Here is a 21,153-nt window from a genome sequence, read left to right as displayed (position 1 = left end):
CATACCTGATCGATTACTACACAGAATTAAGCTAATAGTCCTACTTAGAGCGTGATCCGCATGGTCAAATAGATGTGCCAAGAGGAATATTGTGATGATGGATACATGTTAGAAGAATAATATTGTGATTATATTTATTGATTGATCCGTTCCAAACAAGACAGGACAAGAAAAGATAACAAGCAAGGATTGACCGCAAAATAGGAAAACATTGTAGAGCGTGATGCACAAAGGCACATGATAATGGTAAGTGCAAGTTGTTAAGTACATTATATTAGATGTAGTATACGAAATAAATATGAAAATATATATTGTATCCAAGTTACCCAAACACAGGCACCTCCAAGTAACCCAAACACAGGCACCGATACTCGTGTCCCCGCGTTTGAAGTTACCTCCAAGTAACCCAAGCACAGCACAGGCACCGATACTCGCATCCCCGCGTTTGAAATTACTTCCAAGTAACCCCTTTACCTCCAGTTCTGACTAATAGTCTGATCACGGGCAGCCGGGAGCTATGAATAGCGTCCCTGGGAAGCCTGCTGGGAGGATTTTCCATATCCCTTCATCTTCTTCTTCATCCTTGACCCAAAGTTGTTTTCCAAAGTCCCGACACATTTGGCTGACAACAGTACTTGGCAGCGCAGGATTGCAATTCCCCTAGGGCGGCTGCGATTTCCCCTGCTGCCAAAGATAATGGTCAGGAACGCTGGGCGGAATTCGTCCGGAATTTTCTCGAGAATGAGAAAGTAGGATTCGAAGGTCCACTTTGCATCGCGGGCATGGAGGTGATGGAGATCCATCTCCGTGTGGTGTCTTCAGCGGTTGTTGAGGTTGAATATCCGTGCAGCTGCCTTGTTGTAGGAGTATTTGGACTTGAGGCTATATGGTAGCTTAGAGTGGGTAGCTGCAAATATAATTAGCCTCAAGTCAAACAATTACAGTGTTGTGATATATTTACCTTTTCCTCTCAGGGCCTGATATCCTGGATCGATCATTTCCGTGACCCTGATCCCCTCACAATGGGGCCAATGATTCCGGGTCCTTGCAATCCATTTTGAATGCACCGGCTCATTTTTCTCCTTGATGCTCGGAGACCCTTTCGACCAATATCAGTGAGAATTGGGGCACCGAGGAAGCTTGAGCCTCACGAAGCTCATCCTCACTCATGGTATATACATTATACCCAAGCCGCAAGGGAGAAATTAGTTGACTAGGGTGTTTGTTCGCCAATTCTTCTTCTTTAATTTCGACAGGAGAAGTTGACCGCGAGAGAACAGGGCCCCTGATGGACAAGAAGGATGGAACTGTGCCTGTTTCCTCTCTGGTATATCTGTGTGGAATTGGTATTTTGAAATTGAAATTTCTGATGTTGTATCGAGGAAAACGTGATTCCTGACGTGGATTGTATGAGTGGGGATTGTAGGGCATGTTTCTCGGTATCTCTGCTCCCGGATTAGCCTAGTCCTCCACGCTCGTGTTGATAGGCTCAGATAATATCACTACTGACCTTCCAATTCGTCGAAAATATGTCTTCGCCACTGCCCTCTACTCATCCATTTTATCCTCCACATCTGCTAGCTTTATCCCAGCTACATTACTCGACCTGTCTGTTCTTAGGCCTGGGAACTCCCTAAGTGGAGATATCGAGTCGGTTTTGGCTCCACATTGGGGTCACCTTTTCCTCTAGTGTCTATCATCATCATGATCACCTTTTTATTATTTAATTAGCATCGAAATCATCAAAGATATCAGCAGGTAGTTAAATACTTACATAAACCATCATCCTCGAAAATTGCTGAACCATCGAGATCTGCTAGTGCAGAAATCTTATCATCCCTCAAAAGACGAGCCATAATTAATTGATGGCGAGATGATGATTAGGAATGATCGTGAGGGCAGTAAAAAAGGTGTTCTTGGTAAGAACCAAGGGATGATCGATTAATAATGATCATGATCGTGAGGCCAGTACAGAGGCAGTGTCTTATAAAGTATTATTAGTATAGATCGAGTGATGATTAGTTGTGAGAGATTTTGATGATACCGTAGATGCTTCTGATGATGCAGAGCTTCTTCGCTGCTGTGTTGACAAGCAGATTTGATGCAGTGTCGATATGTTGATTCGCTATTTCCGATCATGAATTGATGAGAGTTTGATGATCGATTCCTGAAAACTCTGATGAGGTTCTGGAATTGCACGAAGAAATCGGTACTGGTATATGTATGCAGCGAGGGATGAAGAGGGAGAAGAAAAGAAGAAGAAGAGGTTTGGGGTTGGGGGGGGGGGGGGGGGGGAGAGAGAAGATCAGATAACTTAAAATTCAGTGCAGCCATGCGGGCACGGGCGATAAGATTAGAACTTACCTACCTATTTTTTCCCCCAATTCATTTGAAAAAGGGCAAAAAGGTATCCATGCTTGTATATAATACCTTCAAGACGGAACATCTTGATATATGGCTCGAAGATAGTGGTTTCTTTGATTAAAACAAACGTCTGAACATAATATTCTCACTTGCAATTGAAGAGTAAAAAGGGCATAGTAGCTCTGAATCTAGGTAATACGCAAGTGCCGGGCCTAAACTTTGATAGCTGGCATAATTAGATGGTAGGCTTAGGGGGAGTCGTAAAAGTACATGTAGTACTGCCTTCAGCAATGGTTCTTAACAAACCCTGGTACCCCACACTACCGTGATACTCTACCCGAAAGTGATTAATGTACCGGTACCACCCTTGTCTTTCGAACATGGCCGGCCGAGATACATTCTGCCTGCTGCTACTCAGTGAGAAGTAGCAGTCACTGAGTAACAGATCTAAGATCGCTAATTGATCTATCTCCTGTCATATACGGAAATTCTCAATAACATGTAGGGAAACCTGATATTTTTCTCTATCACTCGCATTCAATTCTCCCGGCCACATTTCAAACTAGGTACATGTAGTTTCTTAATCCCATTGGTATTCAGGAGATGTTTCGAGCCTAAATATTCCCTGATCCTATCTATACCTATATAAGTATATTCACCAGAATAATGGTTGACATTGACTCTTGAACGCCAAGGCCAAGGCCGAGTGATAATCTATGTCGAGTCGTAACACGGTCCCACAATTTCCACAGGAGCAGCAACTGAGGTCAATGATTCAAATTCGGGGGCCTAAACGATGATTGCAACAAGGATTCTGGTTGCGTATACCATTTCAATGATTGCTTACTATAGGATATTACTCTATTTTTTCTAGGATCCTGCCGATTCAGATCAAGGTTTAACAACACGCGCAGAATAAGCACTGGGGAACGGAACTATCTTGCATCCCTGATCTATTCCAACCCTCCACAATCCCCCTAAAGCTTATTTCTTTACCCAACTCCACCCTTAAGAGACCAGAATACCACCACATTTTTAACATCACCCAGAACACCAACTACACCTTAATCCTACGTGTGACTCTCACAGCCGCATACCAAACCCGGCCCTTCACAGATTGGACAAAAATCCGCTACAAGGCGAGCAGCTTGCTAGGGGATGGGTACGAGGCTACAAGTAGTATGAACCTGGCATTTTCTGTCTGTTTCCTCACCTAACCCTGGTTTTAAATATGCCAAGACCTAAGTCCCTATGGCCAGATATCTCGATGTTCGGCGGCCCAAGGCATACTGTAATACTTCTAGAAGCCGAGGTTTATGCCACATCGACATGAGCGTTATTTGTATCGTTCTCTGGCTAAAGGAATTGAGACTAGACACGTCACGGCAATATATCCTTATGACCAGTTGGCCGGATTCGTGAAGTCTATATTTTCTGGCTCATGAGGTCATATCATTCTTCCCTCGTATATCTACCCACTGGAGAGCTCTGACCTCCCCCCCCCCCCCCCCCCCGCGGCCCCCATCTCCCCCCCGGCGCCCCCAATGTAAAAACACAGAAAACAAGGAAAAAGACCCTTCATGCTTCCAGAACAATCTGATAACCCACCCCCACCCCCGCACGCACTGTGACACACGCACACACATATACGACCTTCGGCCTCAAGGCCGGCGCTAAGGAAAGCAAGCAAGTAACGTCCGCATCCCTGCACAGTCGATGGCCTGCATGAGCATATTCGGGGGTGAGGTGGGCGAAAGCAGGTACGTCCGAAGTCCAACATACAAGAAATCCCTGTGCATTTCTTCTTTGGGAGGGGGTAGGTGTTCTAGGAATCACGAATCACGATATGGAAGAGTTGCGACGATCGTCACCAGAACTGGAAAAGGCAGGAAAGAAGGGGTATGCAACTTTTAACTATCATTAATTACACCTTTTAGATACAGCACAAACCAAGAGTCAGAATCACAGGCTCGCACTCGGCCATATTAGCAATTTCGGGAAACATAGCTGCCTCACCATGATCATTACAAATATCTATCTAAAACCCCTTTTAATTCTCCTCGAAACCCAGAGACACTAGGCAGCGGCAAAACAGCCCGCCATTCCCTGCGCCTCCCTCTCCAGCAATAGATCCCTCTGCCCAAAGAAGCCGCCGACAACACTAATGATCATATCGAGCGCACCAATGATATCCGCATAGCTATGCTCCTTGATGCCCTCTGTCGACGGTTTTGGCGAGCGCGGAGGCGAGGGGGGTATCTCTTCGATCTTGATCGGAGGATCATATACAGCCGTATCTTCGGCAGCGGGATTAGCGGTGTTGTCAATGGCAATTTCGGCGGGGTTAGAGGCGGGGGCTTCTTCGTCGTCGTCGAGTGAGATCTCGGCGGGGTTTGGAGTTGGGGTAGCGGCCGCAGGGACGGTGGAGACAGGTTCCGGGTCAGAGGAGCATTCGCCCTCCTCAGGTTGCTCCTGAGCTTGGACAGCCTCCTCCGCATCTTCCGGCTCGTTCTCGAGCTCCTCATCATCCTGCTCTGGCTCCTCCTCTTCATCCCCATGGCCACCCTCGTCCCACCCTACCTTCATATCAATCATGCCCTTCCTAATCTTCAGGCACTTCTTCCCGAGCTCCCTGACAACATAGATCTCATCTGCAGTTAGGCACTCATCCAGCCTAACCAGACACCCCCAGACCCACTCTGCCCAGTACCCTTTCATATTAACCCCCACGAACCCTCCCTTTCCCCCGCCCCGACCTGACCGCAGCATGGCCGTCAACCACTCCAGCAGCGTCAACGTCATTTGCTGGTCTAGCCCGGCCAGAACCCCTGCCGTCGGCTTCGTCCCTGCCGCATGCACATTCCAGTACTGGCGCTGCCGCCACATCTTGAGGTTCGTGGCCACGAGCGGCCGTGACGCCCGCGGTGGGTTCCTAATGAACGCAGTACGCAGCGCCGTAAAGCGCGCGAGCAGGGAGTTGTGCCAGGGGGGAGGCGGTGCGGCTTCGGCGGCGAGAGTTGGCAGCGGTGCAGCAGTATAGGTGCCGTCGTGATACCAGCCGGCAGCGTCGGCGTCGTCTTTCTTCTCTGTAAGCTGGTCGTCATCATAGCTAAGGGGCGCATCGCCGTCGTCATATGGAAGCTCGTCGGTTGCCTCTACGAATGTCGGTTCTCGTGGGGGTGGCTTCACGACTACGTTTTTCTGCCCGGCAATGAGCAGCGATGGAACACCCTTTGCTTCAGATCTATCTCGTACTTACCCATCAGCCAACCATACCTTCACCCACCCCTCCCGCGTTAATCTCAACCTCCACAGTACCAAAAGACAAGGAAAGGGAGAGAAACCCACCTAACCATCTTCAGATAGTCCATTCCGTCATTAGCCGGCCCATAGAACTCTCCGTCATCGTCCTCCAGCCCCGGGAACGCGCCGCGCTGACCAGTGTGGGGGTCGATGTAGCCGTGACGGGGACCATCCAATGGAAGTGCTGTTTCGGAGGTGCTGTTATTATTGTTATTGTTATTGTAGCGTGGGCGCTTGTGGTGGTGGGTTTGGTCGTAGGTGTTGCTATTACTATTATTGTAGTTGCTGGGACCACCACCGCCGCTGGTGTCGTGATGGGTATTTGGGCGGGACTTTTGGTTCTTCTTGCGCTTATTGGCCATTACTGCGAGTCTGTCTGGGTTAAAAGTTGTGAGTGGGAATATGCCAATGTGAAGTGAGTGGTTGTGAACAATTGAGGTTCAGACAGTGCTGTGGATGTGCTGTGGATAGTGCTGTGGATAGAGCTGTCGTTGACTCGCTCGCAACCGCCAAGCTTTCCGGCAGCTCCGTTTCGGGATCCCTGCCGAGTAGCGCATCCAGTTTAGGGTGTGTGTGTGTGTGAATGTGCTCCCCGATACGTCCAGACGCGGCACATCTGATCCCTCTGGAACTTAAGGGCACCCTAAAGCATGAATCACATCGTGGGCGCTGAGACAAACAAACTCTGTCTTCTATGTCTAACTCTCTGTTCTAGATATATGTACTACTGCTTTGCTCGGCTCTACTACTGTGCACTCATGCACTGACACATCTGTGTGAGATGCGATGGAGCGAGATGGGCGAGATGGGCGAGATGGACGATGGCGAGCATCACCGAGTAGAGTAACGGTTAGACGATTTGCATCTTGTACCTGAGAGGGAGGTGGGGGGGAGCGCGCGCGGACTCGGGCAGCTAGTCTTTGAGCGACATCTACAGTTTCCGGTAGAATTATTGCGAAAGTCAGAGCTAAAAGAGTGGATTTTGTTGGTCTGTGCTCGTAGCAAAAAATCTTTTAAGGGCCAATAGGACTATCGGGTCACGGGGAACCCACTTTCGCAATAATTCTACCGGAAGTTGTATACACACGAGATCTCCAGGGAAAAACCGGTTCTGGGAAGTCGTGCCTGGCTGTCTCTGTCCTTCCGTCTCGATCTCTCGCTTTGGATAGACTAGAGTAAGGTTCTACACTCGATCTCGCTGATGCTCGACGTTTTCTATCAAATACCCCCGGACAGACAGACCCTGCAGATGTTGTTGAGGTGGTTGTGGTCGAGATGGTGGTGGTTGTTCAGTACTAGATGTCTGTCTGTCTGTCTGACACTGTCTGTAGAGTGCCCCGACCTGCATGGTCTACTTACGGTGAGGTTAGTTACAGTTAGTTATCATGCATACACACAGTCGTCTCGATTCGATTCACACGCGCTCACTCACCTCTCAATTCCCCCCCAGTTGCTGTCCGGGTTGGCCAGGTTTATTGCATATAGATTACCTACTCGCTCTACTGCATCCCGGTCCGTTCCCCCTTCGACAAGACAGCTACGCATCAATCTGCTGCTGCTGCTGCCAAACCTGCTGCTGCTAAAAAACCTGCACGATGGATGATGGTTGGTGCTAGAGTAATAATACTGATTACAAAACTCCCGGTGCCTTCTTCCTAGTACCTAGCTTCTTCGTAAAGGGCCCCGCTACGCTACGCTGCTCTGCTCTTTCTTCCATAATTCGCTGCATATCCACATTTTTGAGCCTGACCTGTAAACTTTTTTTTTCTGTTCCTGTGTTGCCTGCTTCTGGAAAGAGAGCAGCAGCTGTGTACCTACTTTTTTCTTAAGTTCTTCTCATATTCGTCCTTTCCTTTCCTTCCTCCTCTCACCTCTTTCTTTCGTTCTCCGCCATATTCCTTTTGGGAGCCGTGCGTCCCCATATCTTGGTTATTCGTCCATCTATTAGTAGAGTTAGTGATTCATCCGACACCAACCTGACTACATCTCAAATACTCGACGAACACCCACATCCATCTCTGCTGAGGCTCTTATCCCCATCTCCATCCCATCTCAACGGCCTTTCATCCCATCCACCCCCTTCCCTAATCCGCCCCCCGATATTGTTCAATGCCCATCGCATCAGGCCTCTCTGATTCCCTCAATGCACTCTCACTATCAAATGCTCCGGTTCCCATGAGTGACGATGACGAGGAGCTGCTCCTAATCGGGAACAAGCTCCTGTCACTGACCAACGACCTTCTCGAGGCCGCCAACCCGCCTCCATCCACCGCCGCTACCACAACAAATATCGCGGCAGACATAGAGCAGCGAAGGTCAATACTCGAATTAACGCCGCCGCCTAGTCCTGTGGCGGCCGTAGGCAAGAAGAAGCCGGTAACATTGCCCATGGAGCTGATCTGCCTGGCCCTCGACTTTGTAAATCCGAGGGACCAGGAGACGTTCGCGGCGGCCAGTAAGGTGTGCCGGCAGTGGTATTTTGCGGCGACCTCACATCTGTAACAGCACCTTTTCAAAAACCAGATGCGCATCCTCGAAACTAACTTATAAACAGGTATTGCTACCCCAAAATCACCTCACGAAATTACCTGAAATTCGTGTCGACGATTACCCCCACCTCGTCTCCGGTCAAGACCACCCCACTATCATCACTAATCCGTCGCCTTGACCTCTCACGCATAATACACGAGGGAAAGCCCTCATTCACAGCTCGCCTTCTACGGCGCACGCACACTTCACTCGAGGAGTTTGTTGCCCCTCAGGCATCATTTGGGTATATTTGCCTTGTGGCCCTTGGTCACTGCAAAAAGTTGCGGCTCCTGGACCTCTCCCTTGTCTCACAGAGCGTGAGCCTCGACAGCTTGTTTACGCATATCCAAGACCTCCCGCATCTCCTCACACTCAAATTCCCCCGTTCGTCCATCTTTGATCGCGGTAAGGTGGAGTTCCGCTGGCCTGCACGGATCGAAAAGTTCTCGCTAGCCGGCGGGATCAGTAATTCCTTCCTCATTAACGCCACCATCCCACCAACGCTCAAAGAGCTGCAGATATCTCATTGCCCGTTCGCCAAAAACGCCTCAGTACACAACCTATTGAACAAGTTAGGCCAACAACTCACATCCCTCAGCGTCGGATACAATATTCCTTGTCTTCCCTACAACTCACTCGACAAGATCCTTGTAATGTGCCCAAATCTCACAAAGTTGCTAGTCGCAGTGGATTACATCTCCTGCCACATGTTTGATGAAGACAACACTCCCGTAGGTCATCCACTCCGACGACTTGACTTGGACTCGAGTGGCAACCTAGGGATCGAGCACAAAGTCTCTCCGGACGAAGTCTTTATCGCAGTCGCAGAGGAACGACTGAGTGAGTTGAGAATCGTGAGGGTTAACAAGAAACTTGGATGGTCGGTGAGGGCACAAAGCAATATGGAAGATCTCGTAGATCTCTTAGAGGCTAAGAGTGAGGAGAGGGGCGAGAATGGCGCTGGAGTAGGCGTGTGGGAATTCGATAATGCAGGAGAAGAAAGAGAGACTTTCAGGGGGTTCTTGGGGTGAGTATCCACTTTTGCTCCTTTTTAGCTTTGACTTGAACTTGTTTTATGGTTTTTTTCTTTTCCGGTGAGAGATGGTGGGAGAAGGAGACAGTAGGAGCGACTATGATATCCCGTTTTTCATTGTTGTCTTCCTACTCAAGAAAAGTGGTTGCTGTTGACTATGCAGGGCGGATTATCCAAAAAGTTTTATGAGTGAGAGAGAGATATTACTGTGCTTTTGTTCTTTTGCTGCGCGCATTGTTTTAGCTGCAAGGGTTGTGGTTATTGTATATAAGTAGTTGATTATCCACATACCTTTTTCCCTCCCACGTAGTCTTGACCCACCCCACTTCCCTATCATGATATATATATTCAGTGACGCCTCCCACTAACTGGAACCCCCAGGAATAATTATAATGCGCAAATCCATCACCTCCCAGTGGGTATACAACTATTTGCCAGTATCCCGATAAATGAGGAGTGCCCCGAGTGTGACGGTGAGTGGGAGGAGGCTTGTAAATCCTGTGGCGTAGACTGGGAGTGGGGAGAGGTTGGCGGATGATTACTATATTGAGCAGCATGAGCTAAGAGTCTAGAGGATCGATTATAAAAACTTAATGTAATGTTAAATACCCCCTGTACTGTATCTTAAAAGTCTCCTTTAATTTAGAATGAAGTTTACCTTAATCTGCCAGTACTCTAGATTCTGGCAAAGGGTGGAAGTGTGGCTTTAACAAATTCCGTGATGTGATGTTCTTATCAATTACCCGATCTGAGTCAATCTATCTCCAATCGCTTGCTCGGGTTCGCTGTGGCTTTTTGCCTTACACAAAACAGGGGACAGCGCTGACAGCTCAAGAAACAGTGTTTGATCTGACCCTTAGAGCCTCAGAGGTCGTAATAAGAAGGGAGTTAAACTTGGCTGATGGATTCGAGGGGTCTGAGTTGTGGAACCATCGATCGGGATTGAGTAGCGAGTGAGTGATATTTTGTGATTCTAGTTGATTGATTGATTGATTGATTGATTCTAGTTGTGATCATGCACTGTTACCCAAAGGTCAAAGAGTCAACGAAAACTCGCATGATGGGCAATATCTCTGCCTTTATAGTCTTTTCCTCACCGACGCAACACCATGATCAAGCCACTGGACAAAAAGCTCTGTTTTCAAGCACTGTGGCGTGGAGCAGTTAGGCAGGTTTTCTTGCAAATCCACAGAAAGTCACGCCAGTCAACAGATCTTACTATTTTGGCACCGTTACAGCCGGCCCTGATAACAGCTAGCCTGGTGAATATCTTCACGCTAAAACTGAGTGGAACGCGGGACAAACGAAGAGATAACCGGCCAGCTTGATACACGGAATACGCTGAAAACACTTATGGCACACCAATGAGAACAGATGGCAGATTCGGGATCTCATTGAAATGGCGGTCGCCAATAAAAGATGGAATCTAGATGGCGTGGTATGTAGTACCACTTCATAACTCTGGATTTGATCTATCGCCGACCGGCTTGGCGTGGGTCTAGGTGATCATGTTCGGGCCGATACAGGAACACCGCAACTAACCGGGCCTTCAGATACGAATCTCCATTGTTACCTTGTCCTCATTTATCCCCAGCGGCCGCTCTGGAATAAAAACTCTTCCTCTCCCGTCCAGCCGCGGTCGATCTTCCATCTCGAGATCGATCACCCTGACTGACTAGCTGCCAAACACTGCATGTAAACAAGTATTCAGTATGGACTTCTGTACTAGCACGGCTCGACTGTGCTAGTACGCTAAAATGGGTTCAGCGGGTGTATTACAAACGTATACTCTGCACCAGTACTTCAGGGATTTATTCAACGGCGCAAGAAGTTTCTACCAGGCCGGCAATATCCGTGTTCCTGCTTGTATAATAATAATATATTATGAATGGATTCGATTCCTAATGAACTTGATGAATTCGTTCAACACAAGTTGAGCAATTAGAAAGCATTTTATTAGATAAGACTTGTCCTCATGGGCGGATCATCGCTCGCGGGATTGTAGGGGGGACCCACTCATAACTGATCACTCGGAAGGGCAGACGCAGAATACTGGCCTACCGTGGCCGCACTACACGGGCTACATGCAACTAACGATAACTGGCGCTTCATCATTAGCGGTAATTTGTATGTTAGTAAAAACAGCACATCTGTACGGGCCACTACATGTAGTAAATTATACGATGGCCGCATTCGTACCACGCTAGTACTCGTAGTCTCTAATAATTAAAATCTATGAGATTGAATAGTAGCAAATATCAACGTCCCCGAAAATATTAGATGGATAGGAGAGGATTGGGGGATTGGATTATTAGAGTTGATTATAAGCAATCAAGGATGAAAACCAGATGTCCGCGTCATATATCAAACCTACATTTACCCTCTTCCCTCTTCCCGCACCCAAGGATATGCACGAGCCTCTTAATCCGTACATGTAACCCCACAAATAAATTCATGTATACTTCCTCAAAAATGTATCTCCCGTCCCCTGTCCCCACTATATGCCGACCCGTAAACTAGCTCTGCCATTGAACTAGAGTAATCCACGGTGGCTCAGCGAATATTCCAGTATATGCTTTGTCATGGGTTTTCCCGTCTCCGTCTACTTCTTCTCTCCCTCTTCTCCTCTTTCTCTCCTCATCATTCATCATTAATCCCCCATATCATTAATCCCCAATATCCTTAATCCCCCACATCTTGATTCCTCAAATGGATCATATTACCCCATTCCATGGAAAGATCCAAACCCTCTCCAAGTTCTTCAATGAACTTGGTTCCTCACGGGATCATATCCCTCGAAAAAAAAGAAATTTCAGGGCTAACTGCTCCTCTTTTTCTGGAGGGAGGGGAGGAGGTAGGATTTTATCTCCAGTTTGGGAGATATACGGGGCCTTCCTGCCTCCTTATTCTTCTCTCGTGAGCTTTAAGCTTCACTGCCTCTCTCTGCCTCTGCTTCTGTCTCCGCCTCTGTCTCCATCCTTCCCTCCTTCTCCTCCTCCTCCAATATCTTCTTCTCTCGGGAGCTTCCCAATAAATCTGGGAGCTTCGCGGACCAGAGCTTCAGAGGTCCGATCCTCTGGAGTCCCTCTACCTCCTTCACCAATCGATATTGAGGGAACTTCATCCCTCTTCCGGATCTTCCGTAAGTTCTTCCAAAGAAAATATACAAAACCACCCTTCCTCCTCCTCCTCCTCCTCTTCTTAATTATCTCCTGCTAACCAGAGAAAAATCTGCCAGAGCCCGCCTTCACCTCCCCAAGGTCATTTCAGTCCCCTCTTTCATAGGGAGGGAGGGAGATCTGGATGGATTGGGAGCGGCCGAAGCAGCAGCAGCAGCAACAGAAGCAACAGAAGCGGCAGCAGCAGCAGCAACATCTCCTCCTCCGTCTCGAAGCCCTAGCTCTGTACGTCGAGCTAGTGGACTCTCGAGGGCCGAATGCATCCTGCCTGGGTGCCTTCGGCTGAGGCGGAGATGGATGCTATCCCTCCTGCCTGACGGAGGCAGAGATGGATGCTATATCCTCCTGCCTGCCTGCCTGCCTGTAAGAGAGACCTGGTTGTCTAGAAAATGGTTTTGTGTAAGTATTTTTTTCTTTTGCAAATGAGTTAACTGATTTCGCTGCTTTTAGTAAATATGTGCTAATAATTATTTACTTAGGTGTTTGGGGGGGGGGTCAAGAGGATACCCAGCTGCTCTATAAGAGAGACACGGTTGTCTAAACGCCTCTTTTTACTTTGAACCTCAGGTTCCATTAATTCCTACTGCAACGGTCAGTTAATGGCTTTGGCTCTCGAGCCACTCACATTCTCATCCAGTAAGTTTTTTTCTTTGTTAGCCTGTGAATTACTTTAATTGGATTTGCGTTTGTGAAAAGATATACTAACACTTATTACCCGGGAACCCAGACCTTGAGAATCTGATCTCTGGTGCGGTGGGGATCGACCCACTATCCTGTAAGGGAAACCCGATTGTCTATACCACAAATACAAGGAGGTTTGGCATCTTGTATGCCTGAGTTTGGCTCTCGGGCCAAACTCATTGCATCCAGTAAGTTTTTTCTATTTATTAGCCAGTGAATTAATTACTTAGATTTGAATTTCATTGGAAGATACTAACACTTACCACCCGTGAACCCAGGCCTAAAGAGCTTCGACAGATGGTTTAATGAGGGTCGACCCCACAGCCCTCTTAGCTTACTCTGGCCATTTTCAGAGATTGACCAACTTTTTTCTCGCGATGATGCTGTAAGGGAGACCCGATTGTCTCTACCACGAACACAGGGAAGGTTTCTACTTTCGGCATGCTCAATGCCTGAGTTTGGCTCTTGAGCCACTCATATTGTGGTGTAAGTATTGAAACATTCTGCAGTGAATTAATTGTGCTATTCTGCATCCAATATATATTTCAAATTACTAACACCCATCCAGCTGCGTGCCTGGGGGAGGACATGGCAAGGAGGGCCAATCCTGCCTGGGAGTCTCTGAGAGGAAGAGCTTCCGCCTACGGCATCTTGCTGTAAGGGGTACCTCGGTGTTTTGCAAAAGATTCGCTGTAAGTTCCCTCACAGTAACTGGCAATTCTCTCTGTATATACTAACAACTTGGTCAATGATCACACAGAGAATCAACAGAGTCGGAAAATCTATCCGGCTGGAGTCGTCTCAACGAGCCGAGAGCTCCATACATTTCCTTTCCCCACAGGCCATCCTCCTTCATAACGAGTTGAGATGCCTGTGGTTTCTTGTAAGTTCGAAGTTCCTGCTGTAACATTCTGCATCTTTGCTGACGTTGAATACAACAGGTGCCCTTCCTCACTCGGTGCTCTACGCCTGCTGCCGCCAGGCCCGATCCATCTCGACGGGTGCTGCTGCTCGTAAAGCACGGTCCCGACTACCTGGTTAAATTGTCAAAGATGACATGAGGGTGCCCTCCGAAACATGAGGAACCCCAAAACCGGAGATCGCAGCTGGAGCTCTTAAGAGCATTTGGTATGTCTTCACCGTTGACCAATGCTTATTTCCCATCTCCGCATAACTCTTTTTGCTAACATTAACCCTCTCATGCCTAGCTGTCGAGCTATGCTAGATGCTGGCTATAAGGGGACATTGATCGATAGAGTCGTGTCCCCTGGGTTTGGGTGAACCCAAACCCCAAACCCATATCGTGCTTGAAGCACTCCGAAAGATGTTGTCCCCTGCATGGGATCAGACGGCAACATCTGTGTTGCCCCGGCCGCATCTCGACTTGAGTAAGTCAACCGCCCATTATCCCGCCTGCTTTGTTCAATCGAGTTGTCGCTAATGATCGGGTATATAGCGAATACTATATTGCCTGTCGACCGTGCCGGGGCCTGAGCCCTTACTATCCATAGAAGGGTGGAAGTTTTTCCAGCATATGCTGGCAGTAGGCCTAAGGGGAGGAGTGATGATGAGGGGGAGGGAGAATGGGGAGTTGGAGAACCCATGTAAATATTAGTGGTTAGAAAAAATGACTGCCATGCAGTGTGTTCCCAAATCTTTAGTCGTACCTGCTCGTTTTGGCTGTGATATATCCTATCCCACATATTTAGCATGTTTTGAACCAATCCTTTTCTAGCTCCGGCATAGTGTGATGTCTGTCCGTTACACCATCGTTGCGTTAAAGAAAAGCGATTGCAGTCATGAGCCATCACTCGCGCGAGCTTGGCACCAAGAATTTTTGCTTGTATGTGACCAGTCCAGTCCAGTGTCATATGTCGTCTTTTCTCATGATTTCTGGTCGGTGCTGTTTATGTAGTTATGTGGTTGAGTGTCCATACCTTTCCATCCAGATCAACTGGGTATTACGCCAATGCCGCCTTTAAGGTTCACGTGGCCGAGGCTCACTCTTACGCAGTACAGCCCGCTGCAGTCACTAGTCCGATTCAGGTAGCTTAGGAAAGTTTATATTCAGTAATATAATAACACAAGAGGGTGGCCAGCTGCGGGTCATGATGTACGTCGTGGTAGATTGTCATAGCAGGGTTAAGTTTCCCTAGCTCCTCTTACCCTCGCCTCCTTAAGTATTACCTCCGGGCCACTGAAAATTGTGTGGGCGAGCGTGGTCTAGTGGTAGACGCCTCGTCAACGGAGGACACCGAGCGGGTTGAGTCCCCATGACCATCAGTAGGTCATGGGTGCAATCCCGAGGGGTGGGAGTCTATACTGGCGTTATGTGTAATAAATTGGCACTCACCCCCCTGAAAAGCATACTCTCCAGCAAGACTTTTTGTAATTTATTGACATTTTTCTGGAGATTATTGGCCCTCCTCCCCGTACGTATGTTAAGTGTGATATCGATCAGATCTCTGGCCCGGTCTCCCCCCCCTCTCCCCCATGGACAGGGCCGGATATAGGGTTAGGCTTTAGTGAAACTTTTTCTTATATAGTATAGTAGATGACGTCTAGCCAATATCAATTCACATAAAATACATACAACTACATCACATATTCAATACAAAAGAAAGACCGCGCAAGGTCAACTAGTCCGCACCAAACCTCAACTACCAAGTCCACGCAAAACCTCAACTCCTCATCCACAACCACTCTAGCTCTCTAAACCAGCGTCGCCGTCGGGACCGCTCCACTCGGAATCGCCCCACTCGGCGGCGCCGTCCCATTACCCGCAAACGTTCCATTACCTGGGAAAGTCCCATTACCGCCCGGCGCACCGCCCACACCGCCCGCGCCCCCACCGGACAACAACTCCTCCGTATAATCCACAGTCGTATCCACGCCAATCGTAATATACGCCAGCAGGCCGTCGGTCACCACATCACCCAAGTACTGCACCGTCGCCAGAGCATTATACTCGCTCGTGTTCCCCTGCGGGAACCACATATCCTCGGCGTTGGTCAAGCGCACGATCGAGTTGGTGTTGTACACGTCTTGCGTATCCATCACCTCCAGGATCTCCTCCGGGAAGAAGATCTGGCCGATGTGGGATGTGCTGCCGCCGGTGTATGTGCTGTTTGCCTCTGCGGTGCCGTTGATGTGGGCGGCGACGTGGATGTGTGTGGCGCGGCCGCTGTACCAGCCGGGGAAGGTGGTGATGATCTGGGTGATGCCGTCCTCGTCGGTGGGCTGGATGCCACGGAGGAAGGTGGTTCCTAAGGTGCCGTCGGCTTCGACGCCGGAGTAGGTACCGGTGGTGTTGCTGTGGGTTTTAGCAGGCTGCGGTATCAGATTGAGAAGAGGAGGGGAATTACCAGTGCCAGAAATCGACGTAGGCGTCGGTCAGGACTTCGCAGGTGTTGACATCAACGAACTGGACGTCAAGGAGGAGCTCAATTCCGTACTGGTCCTCTCTGATGTCCTCGCGGATGAGCTCGCCGGAGACGTAGTACGGTCCGACAGTTAACTCGGGCGTCAAAACACACTGGACCTCTGGGAACAAGCTCGCTGGGGAAGTTCCGACAGCGTCAACAGCGCTGCTAGTAGCAGTGGTAACAGCGGCAGTAGTAGGGACCTCAACAGCTGAAGTCAATGTAGTCGGCGCCTCACCCGCAGCGGAAGTCGCAACTGGGGCTCCTCCAACTACAGTGGAAGTTGCAACTGGCGCTCCCCCAGCTACACTACTGGGTGCTCCCGGTGCATTCCCTATTCACGGTCAGTTCTTGATCCAAACGCACATTGAGTGCTCAATTAAGAGATATCACCCACCTTGGTTTCCACCGTTGTTCCCGCCCTGCTGGCCACCACCCAGCTGCTGACCACCTTGGCCTTGACCTTGACCCTGCCCGCCTCTCTGTCCGCCGCCAACCTGACGCTTCTTCAAGAGGTGGCGCTCCACAAGGGCATTCCTCTTCGAGGACCTCTTGTGCAGGCGGTCTCTGGCGCGGAGCTTCTCGGAGCACTGCGCGAGGGAGCGGCGGGCACGACTTTCGCGGATATCTCTGGCGGCGAGCTCACCAGTGGTGGGGTTTCCGTGGGCGCTCACGACACCGAGGAGGGCTGTTGCCGCTAGGGCGGCGAGGGAGAGGGTTTCTGTAATTCTCATGATGGATGCTGTATTAGTTGGAGTGGTAAAGGAGTGATGTTGTGGATGTCTGGTCTGGTCTGGTGGAATTGAGTGGTCTTGGGTTCGGGGCGATATCGGAGGTTTATATTCACGATATCTAGCTCCCTATATATGCACCAACTATCATTGACACTGCAGCAAAACAATATCAACCTGCCAAGTCATGAACACGCAACAAAGAATATATCAGGAACACAATAACCAGGAAACATACTGCGAGGTTGGTATTCTGAGGGCCTTCTCCACCAGCACCACGAACGCGCGTCTCCAAAAGATTAAAGGGCCAAATTGGAAAGGAGGCTCACTCTAGTCCTGCCCACAAAGAGCCGGCCAATCATCGTTGATTAAATTATAAAAAAACAACCCTATGCGCCTCGGTAGCTAAAATTTCCGTGGAAGTGGGGATCAGGATAGGTAACTGGGAACAAAAAGCATGTATCTACATGTATGTATGTACGTGAAACGTCAAGGCCCTGGCCTGGCCTGCCTCGGAAGAAACCGAATTTGCCCTGTGGAGTAGGGGACCTACATGTAGATATATGCGGGTTCATGCAGGCAGATAGTTAACAGATCTAGAACATTAGAGCCGGGACTAGGGTGAAAGCTCTACTACTTTACATATAAAGCGCCATGGGCAGGGCTACGTACCACATTTTAACCCTAACTGGCTCATGCTTAAAAGCCCGGGAACGCACGTCCACACAAATTTCTACCTTGAAGCAAATCGAATTTGCACTTTGGAGCTTTTAATTTCCATCTAGTTCCGCAAGGATCCAAAGGCAAAAACCAGGATGAGGTTGAAACAGTGGGAAATGCCAAGGAAATGGTATATAGGGGGGCAACGTCATCACTCAACTTATCATTTTTTTCATAATGGGTTGTCGTTTATGATGTTGATAAAGCGAAGGATAATGTGGCTTTTGGACCTTTTGCTTGCCTTTCTGATCAGACAGCGCAGTTTCTGGTCCGCCAATGGTTGCGACGGGTACTCACAGGTGAGTGATAGCTTATGATGCAGCCAGGTCTCAAACGTCGCCAGGGCCATAAAACACGGGGCTGGCCAGAAAGGTGGGGACTCGAAACTAGCTGCAGGTGACAGTGAGATGAACTACCTACTAGGAAAAACGAAACAGAAAAAAAGATGTTCACATCAAAGGAAGGAAGGAAGGAAATAGCACCTACCCCTGTCGTCGCGAGCTGTCTAATCTGGAGGTTTCCCCGGACTCGGAGCTCAGCGCTTATCGATCGTAGTCAAGCGAGATTAATCGAGAGGCTTTTGGTAGCTAGTGGAGTACGTATACACGTAAGTACTATATATTGAAGGTACTTTAGAGAAGGCATAGTCAGTCCTATATCATGCTAAACTCTCGAATACTCAGTCTGCATGTATGTACCAGTTGTAGTAATTTGCACACCAACCTGCCCTGTGTGAATTATCACGAGATTCTCACATAATCAGCGCAGTAGTGACGCGTCCATGCTATGCTAGTACAACTTTCCGGCGAATGAAAGCAATTGCATTAATATGCAGGTACACATGGTACATACATGTATGTAGGCACGTGTAGAGCAGCTTCTCTACCAGTCAGTATATCCGGTCCATAATGTAATATCTGTTTAATTGGACAATATAAGTATCAACTTGATTGTGACGCGGCGTAGGGAGCGCGGTGTGAAAAGGCCGCAGTACGGTCCAAATTTTTATATCTAGCCCTTATGCCTAAACCACGCCATTGTATTTATCTTGAGTGCGTTGTGCGTTGTTGTGCTGGTTAATGGGGCATTTGAGATTTAGTGTCATGACCTGGCCGGGTACGGATGAAGGAGCTGTTATACTAGACTGATCTCGGCTTGTTTAATGGAGCTTTACCTTGGAATCAAGTTGAAACATAGGCTTGCTGATGCGTGGGGCCTAAGTATGCTTATTCTAATTCTCTCTTAGCTAAGATCGGTATCTGGTATGTAACGCATGTGGGAAGAAGATTTAGAAAATTTACTCTCCTTTCCCCCTCTCCCTTCCTTCTTCCCCTTCTTCTCCCGTTTCTTCTTATCTATCAAACCTATCGTTATGCCAATCATCTCCAACTAATCTGCAAAAGTATTCAGACTCGGGAGCTAGCTGGCTTTTGCCCTTTCTCTTTCCCCTTATTTTATTTTATTTTCAGCTACATATGCTTTCTTCGGCATTAACGCTCTCTACAAGAAAAGCTGATGCTCGTGGTAATAGCAGTCGTGGTCTTTCCTCTTGCTTATATATAGGTTAGCACTTATCTTTCGAGTGGAGGTCCCTTCTCCAGATCCCTCCGGTCCTATGAGTATGATAAATTAATGTACTGCATGTGACAGTGGTTCGGTGCTTCGGTGGACATTGACCAACCTATTACATGCCACTGAACAATATATTTCATCCAGGGGAGGGGTGAAAGTATAGGATTTCAAAGCAGCCTAGCGACGATCAATTGAGTGGCCATGGACCATAGGATTACAGCGTTTCTTGCTCCTTTTCGGTATCTATGTTTCTTGAACTTTATCTTACTGAATTCAAACCTCAAATGGAAGACCAGTAGACCTAGATGTTGTTCTGTGAGCTCTGGCTGTTGAGAGCTTTGTCAAATGAACCGGGTACCATGGATAATACTCAGAGGTCTGTGTAGTTTGTGAGGGTGTTGATTCTTCACCGGGTATCTGTAGATTTTCAGGTGTATTGATTAACTACTAATTGCCCTCTGATTTTCAGCTTTATAATTACCGTATCATAGTGAATTGATACTCCCAGTTGATCAAACCGATGTTGAATATCAATATTTCAATGAATACGTCTCCCTCCCACTCCTCACTGTATCTACAATGTCACTGTAGTTAGCCCGAAGTCCGAACTGTAAGGGCAACCCCCAAGTACGAGTATGACTGATGATTGTATTAGAGGAGAATCCCTAATGACCTCTTAGAACGTTTATAATACGGTGTAATTGTCTTTTGGCACGTGGCCAAAACTGTGTCCTCGCGCGGACGGCAAAAATCACATGCCGCATAATTTGGAACTTAATCACATACTATCACTCGCCATAAGCCGAAACTTTATTGAAATATGGCTTCTGGGCCTAGGATCAAATATGTGGTTGTCACCACGAATCACCATATGCCACTATGGTGTCAATAGCACATGTAGATGATGTCAACAGCTGGATAGTCAGGTATATCAAGAATTATATATATGTACAAGTGGTTTCCGGCCTTCGGCCGGTACTACATGTATATCAATCAGTCCAATATACAGGCAAGCCGCTTTGCGGCTTATTTTCTCTATTTGCCTGATAGGCAAAGTCCATTGCTATATCTGCTCTGGTCGATATGTGCCTTTTCTGATATCCTCCATATATCAGTGGACAGGTCAGACAATTTCTCCAGTTTAAGCTGCAAGTATATCCCTTTAGCAGCCACCAAGCCGCTAAAATCGAACTACTAATCGATTCCCAGAACCAGTAGAAAACCTATTAACAATCTAACACCACTCAGCACAATATCATATGTTCATATCCAACACATGTTTCAAATGAAACAAAACCTCTCTCAATGAGCCAATCAGGAGCTTTTAAATGCACATGCATATGCAGGTTATAATTATATACTTATTAGATATACATACTGTGGTCGAGCATACAAGAAACATACATGTACATGTATCTTTCATGTCAATTAAGCAGTCAAGAAAGCAGCCAACACCCGTCTGCATTTCTAACAAGCTTTTAAAACTCACCACTACCTACCACTAGAGGCGGGGTACAGTACTGATGTAGTGTTCTAGCCCCATGATTGATAATTCATTAATTGTGTGCAGCCCGTAAGCTATGACATTCTAGTCCCATGATGATCTTGAATGTCAATTT

The 21,153-nt window shown here is 48.0% G+C and overlaps 8 protein-coding genes across 8 annotated transcripts; 2 read left to right on the top strand and 6 right to left on the bottom strand.

Annotated features, from left to right (window-relative positions):
• Positions 1-515: 515 nt before the first annotated feature.
• On the bottom strand, positions 516-803 carry H6S33_002451 (uncharacterized protein; the record flags this gene model as incomplete). Its single annotated transcript, XM_044834304.1, has 1 exon — positions 516-803. One exon carries the CDS (start codon positions 801-803, stop codon positions 516-518), a length of 288 nt encoding a protein of 95 aa, XP_044692612.1.
• A 3,637-nt stretch (positions 804-4,440) lies between these two features.
• Positions 4,441-6,029, bottom strand: H6S33_002450 (uncharacterized protein; the record flags this gene model as incomplete). Its single annotated transcript, XM_044834303.1, has 2 exons — positions 4,441-5,608; positions 5,713-6,029. 2 exons carry the CDS (start codon positions 6,027-6,029, stop codon positions 4,441-4,443), a joined length of 1,485 nt encoding a protein of 494 aa, XP_044692611.1.
• A 933-nt stretch (positions 6,030-6,962) lies between these two features.
• Positions 6,963-7,789, bottom strand: H6S33_002449 (uncharacterized protein; the record flags this gene model as incomplete). The annotated part of the gene is made up of 6 exons (XM_044834302.1): positions 6,963-7,018; positions 7,100-7,120; positions 7,330-7,412; positions 7,486-7,491; positions 7,539-7,608; positions 7,678-7,789. 6 exons carry the CDS (start codon positions 7,787-7,789, stop codon positions 6,963-6,965), a joined length of 348 nt encoding a protein of 115 aa, XP_044692610.1.
• A 53-nt stretch (positions 7,790-7,842) lies between these two features.
• On the top strand, positions 7,843-10,342 carry H6S33_002448 (uncharacterized protein; the record flags this gene model as incomplete). The annotated part of the gene is made up of 5 exons (XM_044834300.1): positions 7,843-8,165; positions 8,222-9,223; positions 9,611-9,702; positions 10,071-10,182; positions 10,237-10,342. 5 exons carry the CDS (start codon positions 7,843-7,845, stop codon positions 10,340-10,342), a joined length of 1,635 nt encoding a protein of 544 aa, XP_044692609.1.
• A 1,810-nt stretch (positions 10,343-12,152) lies between these two features.
• H6S33_002447 (uncharacterized protein) lies at positions 12,153-12,353 on the bottom strand (the record flags this gene model as incomplete). The annotated part of the gene is made up of 1 exon (XM_044834299.1): positions 12,153-12,353. One exon carries the CDS (start codon positions 12,351-12,353, stop codon positions 12,153-12,155), a length of 201 nt encoding a protein of 66 aa, XP_044692608.1.
• Positions 12,354-12,797: 444 nt separating this feature from the next.
• H6S33_002446 (uncharacterized protein) lies at positions 12,798-14,150 on the top strand (the record flags this gene model as incomplete). Its single annotated transcript, XM_044834298.1, has 10 exons — positions 12,798-12,807; positions 12,888-12,940; positions 13,005-13,044; positions 13,136-13,156; positions 13,221-13,277; positions 13,368-13,400; positions 13,560-13,575; positions 13,658-13,781; positions 13,850-13,972; positions 14,031-14,150. The coding sequence occupies 10 exons, from the start codon at positions 12,798-12,800 to the stop codon at positions 14,148-14,150; spliced, it is 597 nt and encodes a 198-aa protein (XP_044692607.1).
• Positions 14,151-15,801: 1,651 nt separating this feature from the next.
• On the bottom strand, positions 15,802-17,245 carry H6S33_002445 (uncharacterized protein; the record flags this gene model as incomplete). The annotated part of the gene is made up of 3 exons (XM_044834297.1): positions 15,802-16,402; positions 16,455-16,845; positions 16,909-17,245. The coding sequence occupies 3 exons, from the start codon at positions 17,243-17,245 to the stop codon at positions 15,802-15,804; spliced, it is 1,329 nt and encodes a 442-aa protein (XP_044692606.1).
• Positions 17,246-17,363: 118 nt separating this feature from the next.
• Positions 17,364-19,157, bottom strand: H6S33_002444 (uncharacterized protein; the record flags this gene model as incomplete). Its single annotated transcript, XM_044834296.1, has 9 exons — positions 17,364-17,398; positions 17,481-17,503; positions 17,796-17,838; positions 17,915-17,975; positions 18,193-18,203; positions 18,260-18,352; positions 18,449-18,467; positions 18,993-19,070; positions 19,137-19,157. The coding sequence occupies 9 exons, from the start codon at positions 19,155-19,157 to the stop codon at positions 17,364-17,366; spliced, it is 384 nt and encodes a 127-aa protein (XP_044692605.1).
• Between the last annotated feature and the right edge of the window lie 1,996 nt (positions 19,158-21,153).

This window comes from Morchella sextelata, assembly GCF_020137385.1.
Source record: "Morchella sextelata strain SCLS chromosome Unknown scls_13, whole genome shotgun sequence".
NCBI classification, from domain to species: domain Eukaryota; kingdom Fungi; phylum Ascomycota; class Pezizomycetes; order Pezizales; family Morchellaceae; genus Morchella; species Morchella sextelata.
The sequence above is the reverse complement of the archived record's forward strand: the minus strand, read 5'-3'. Positions and strand labels throughout refer to the sequence as shown.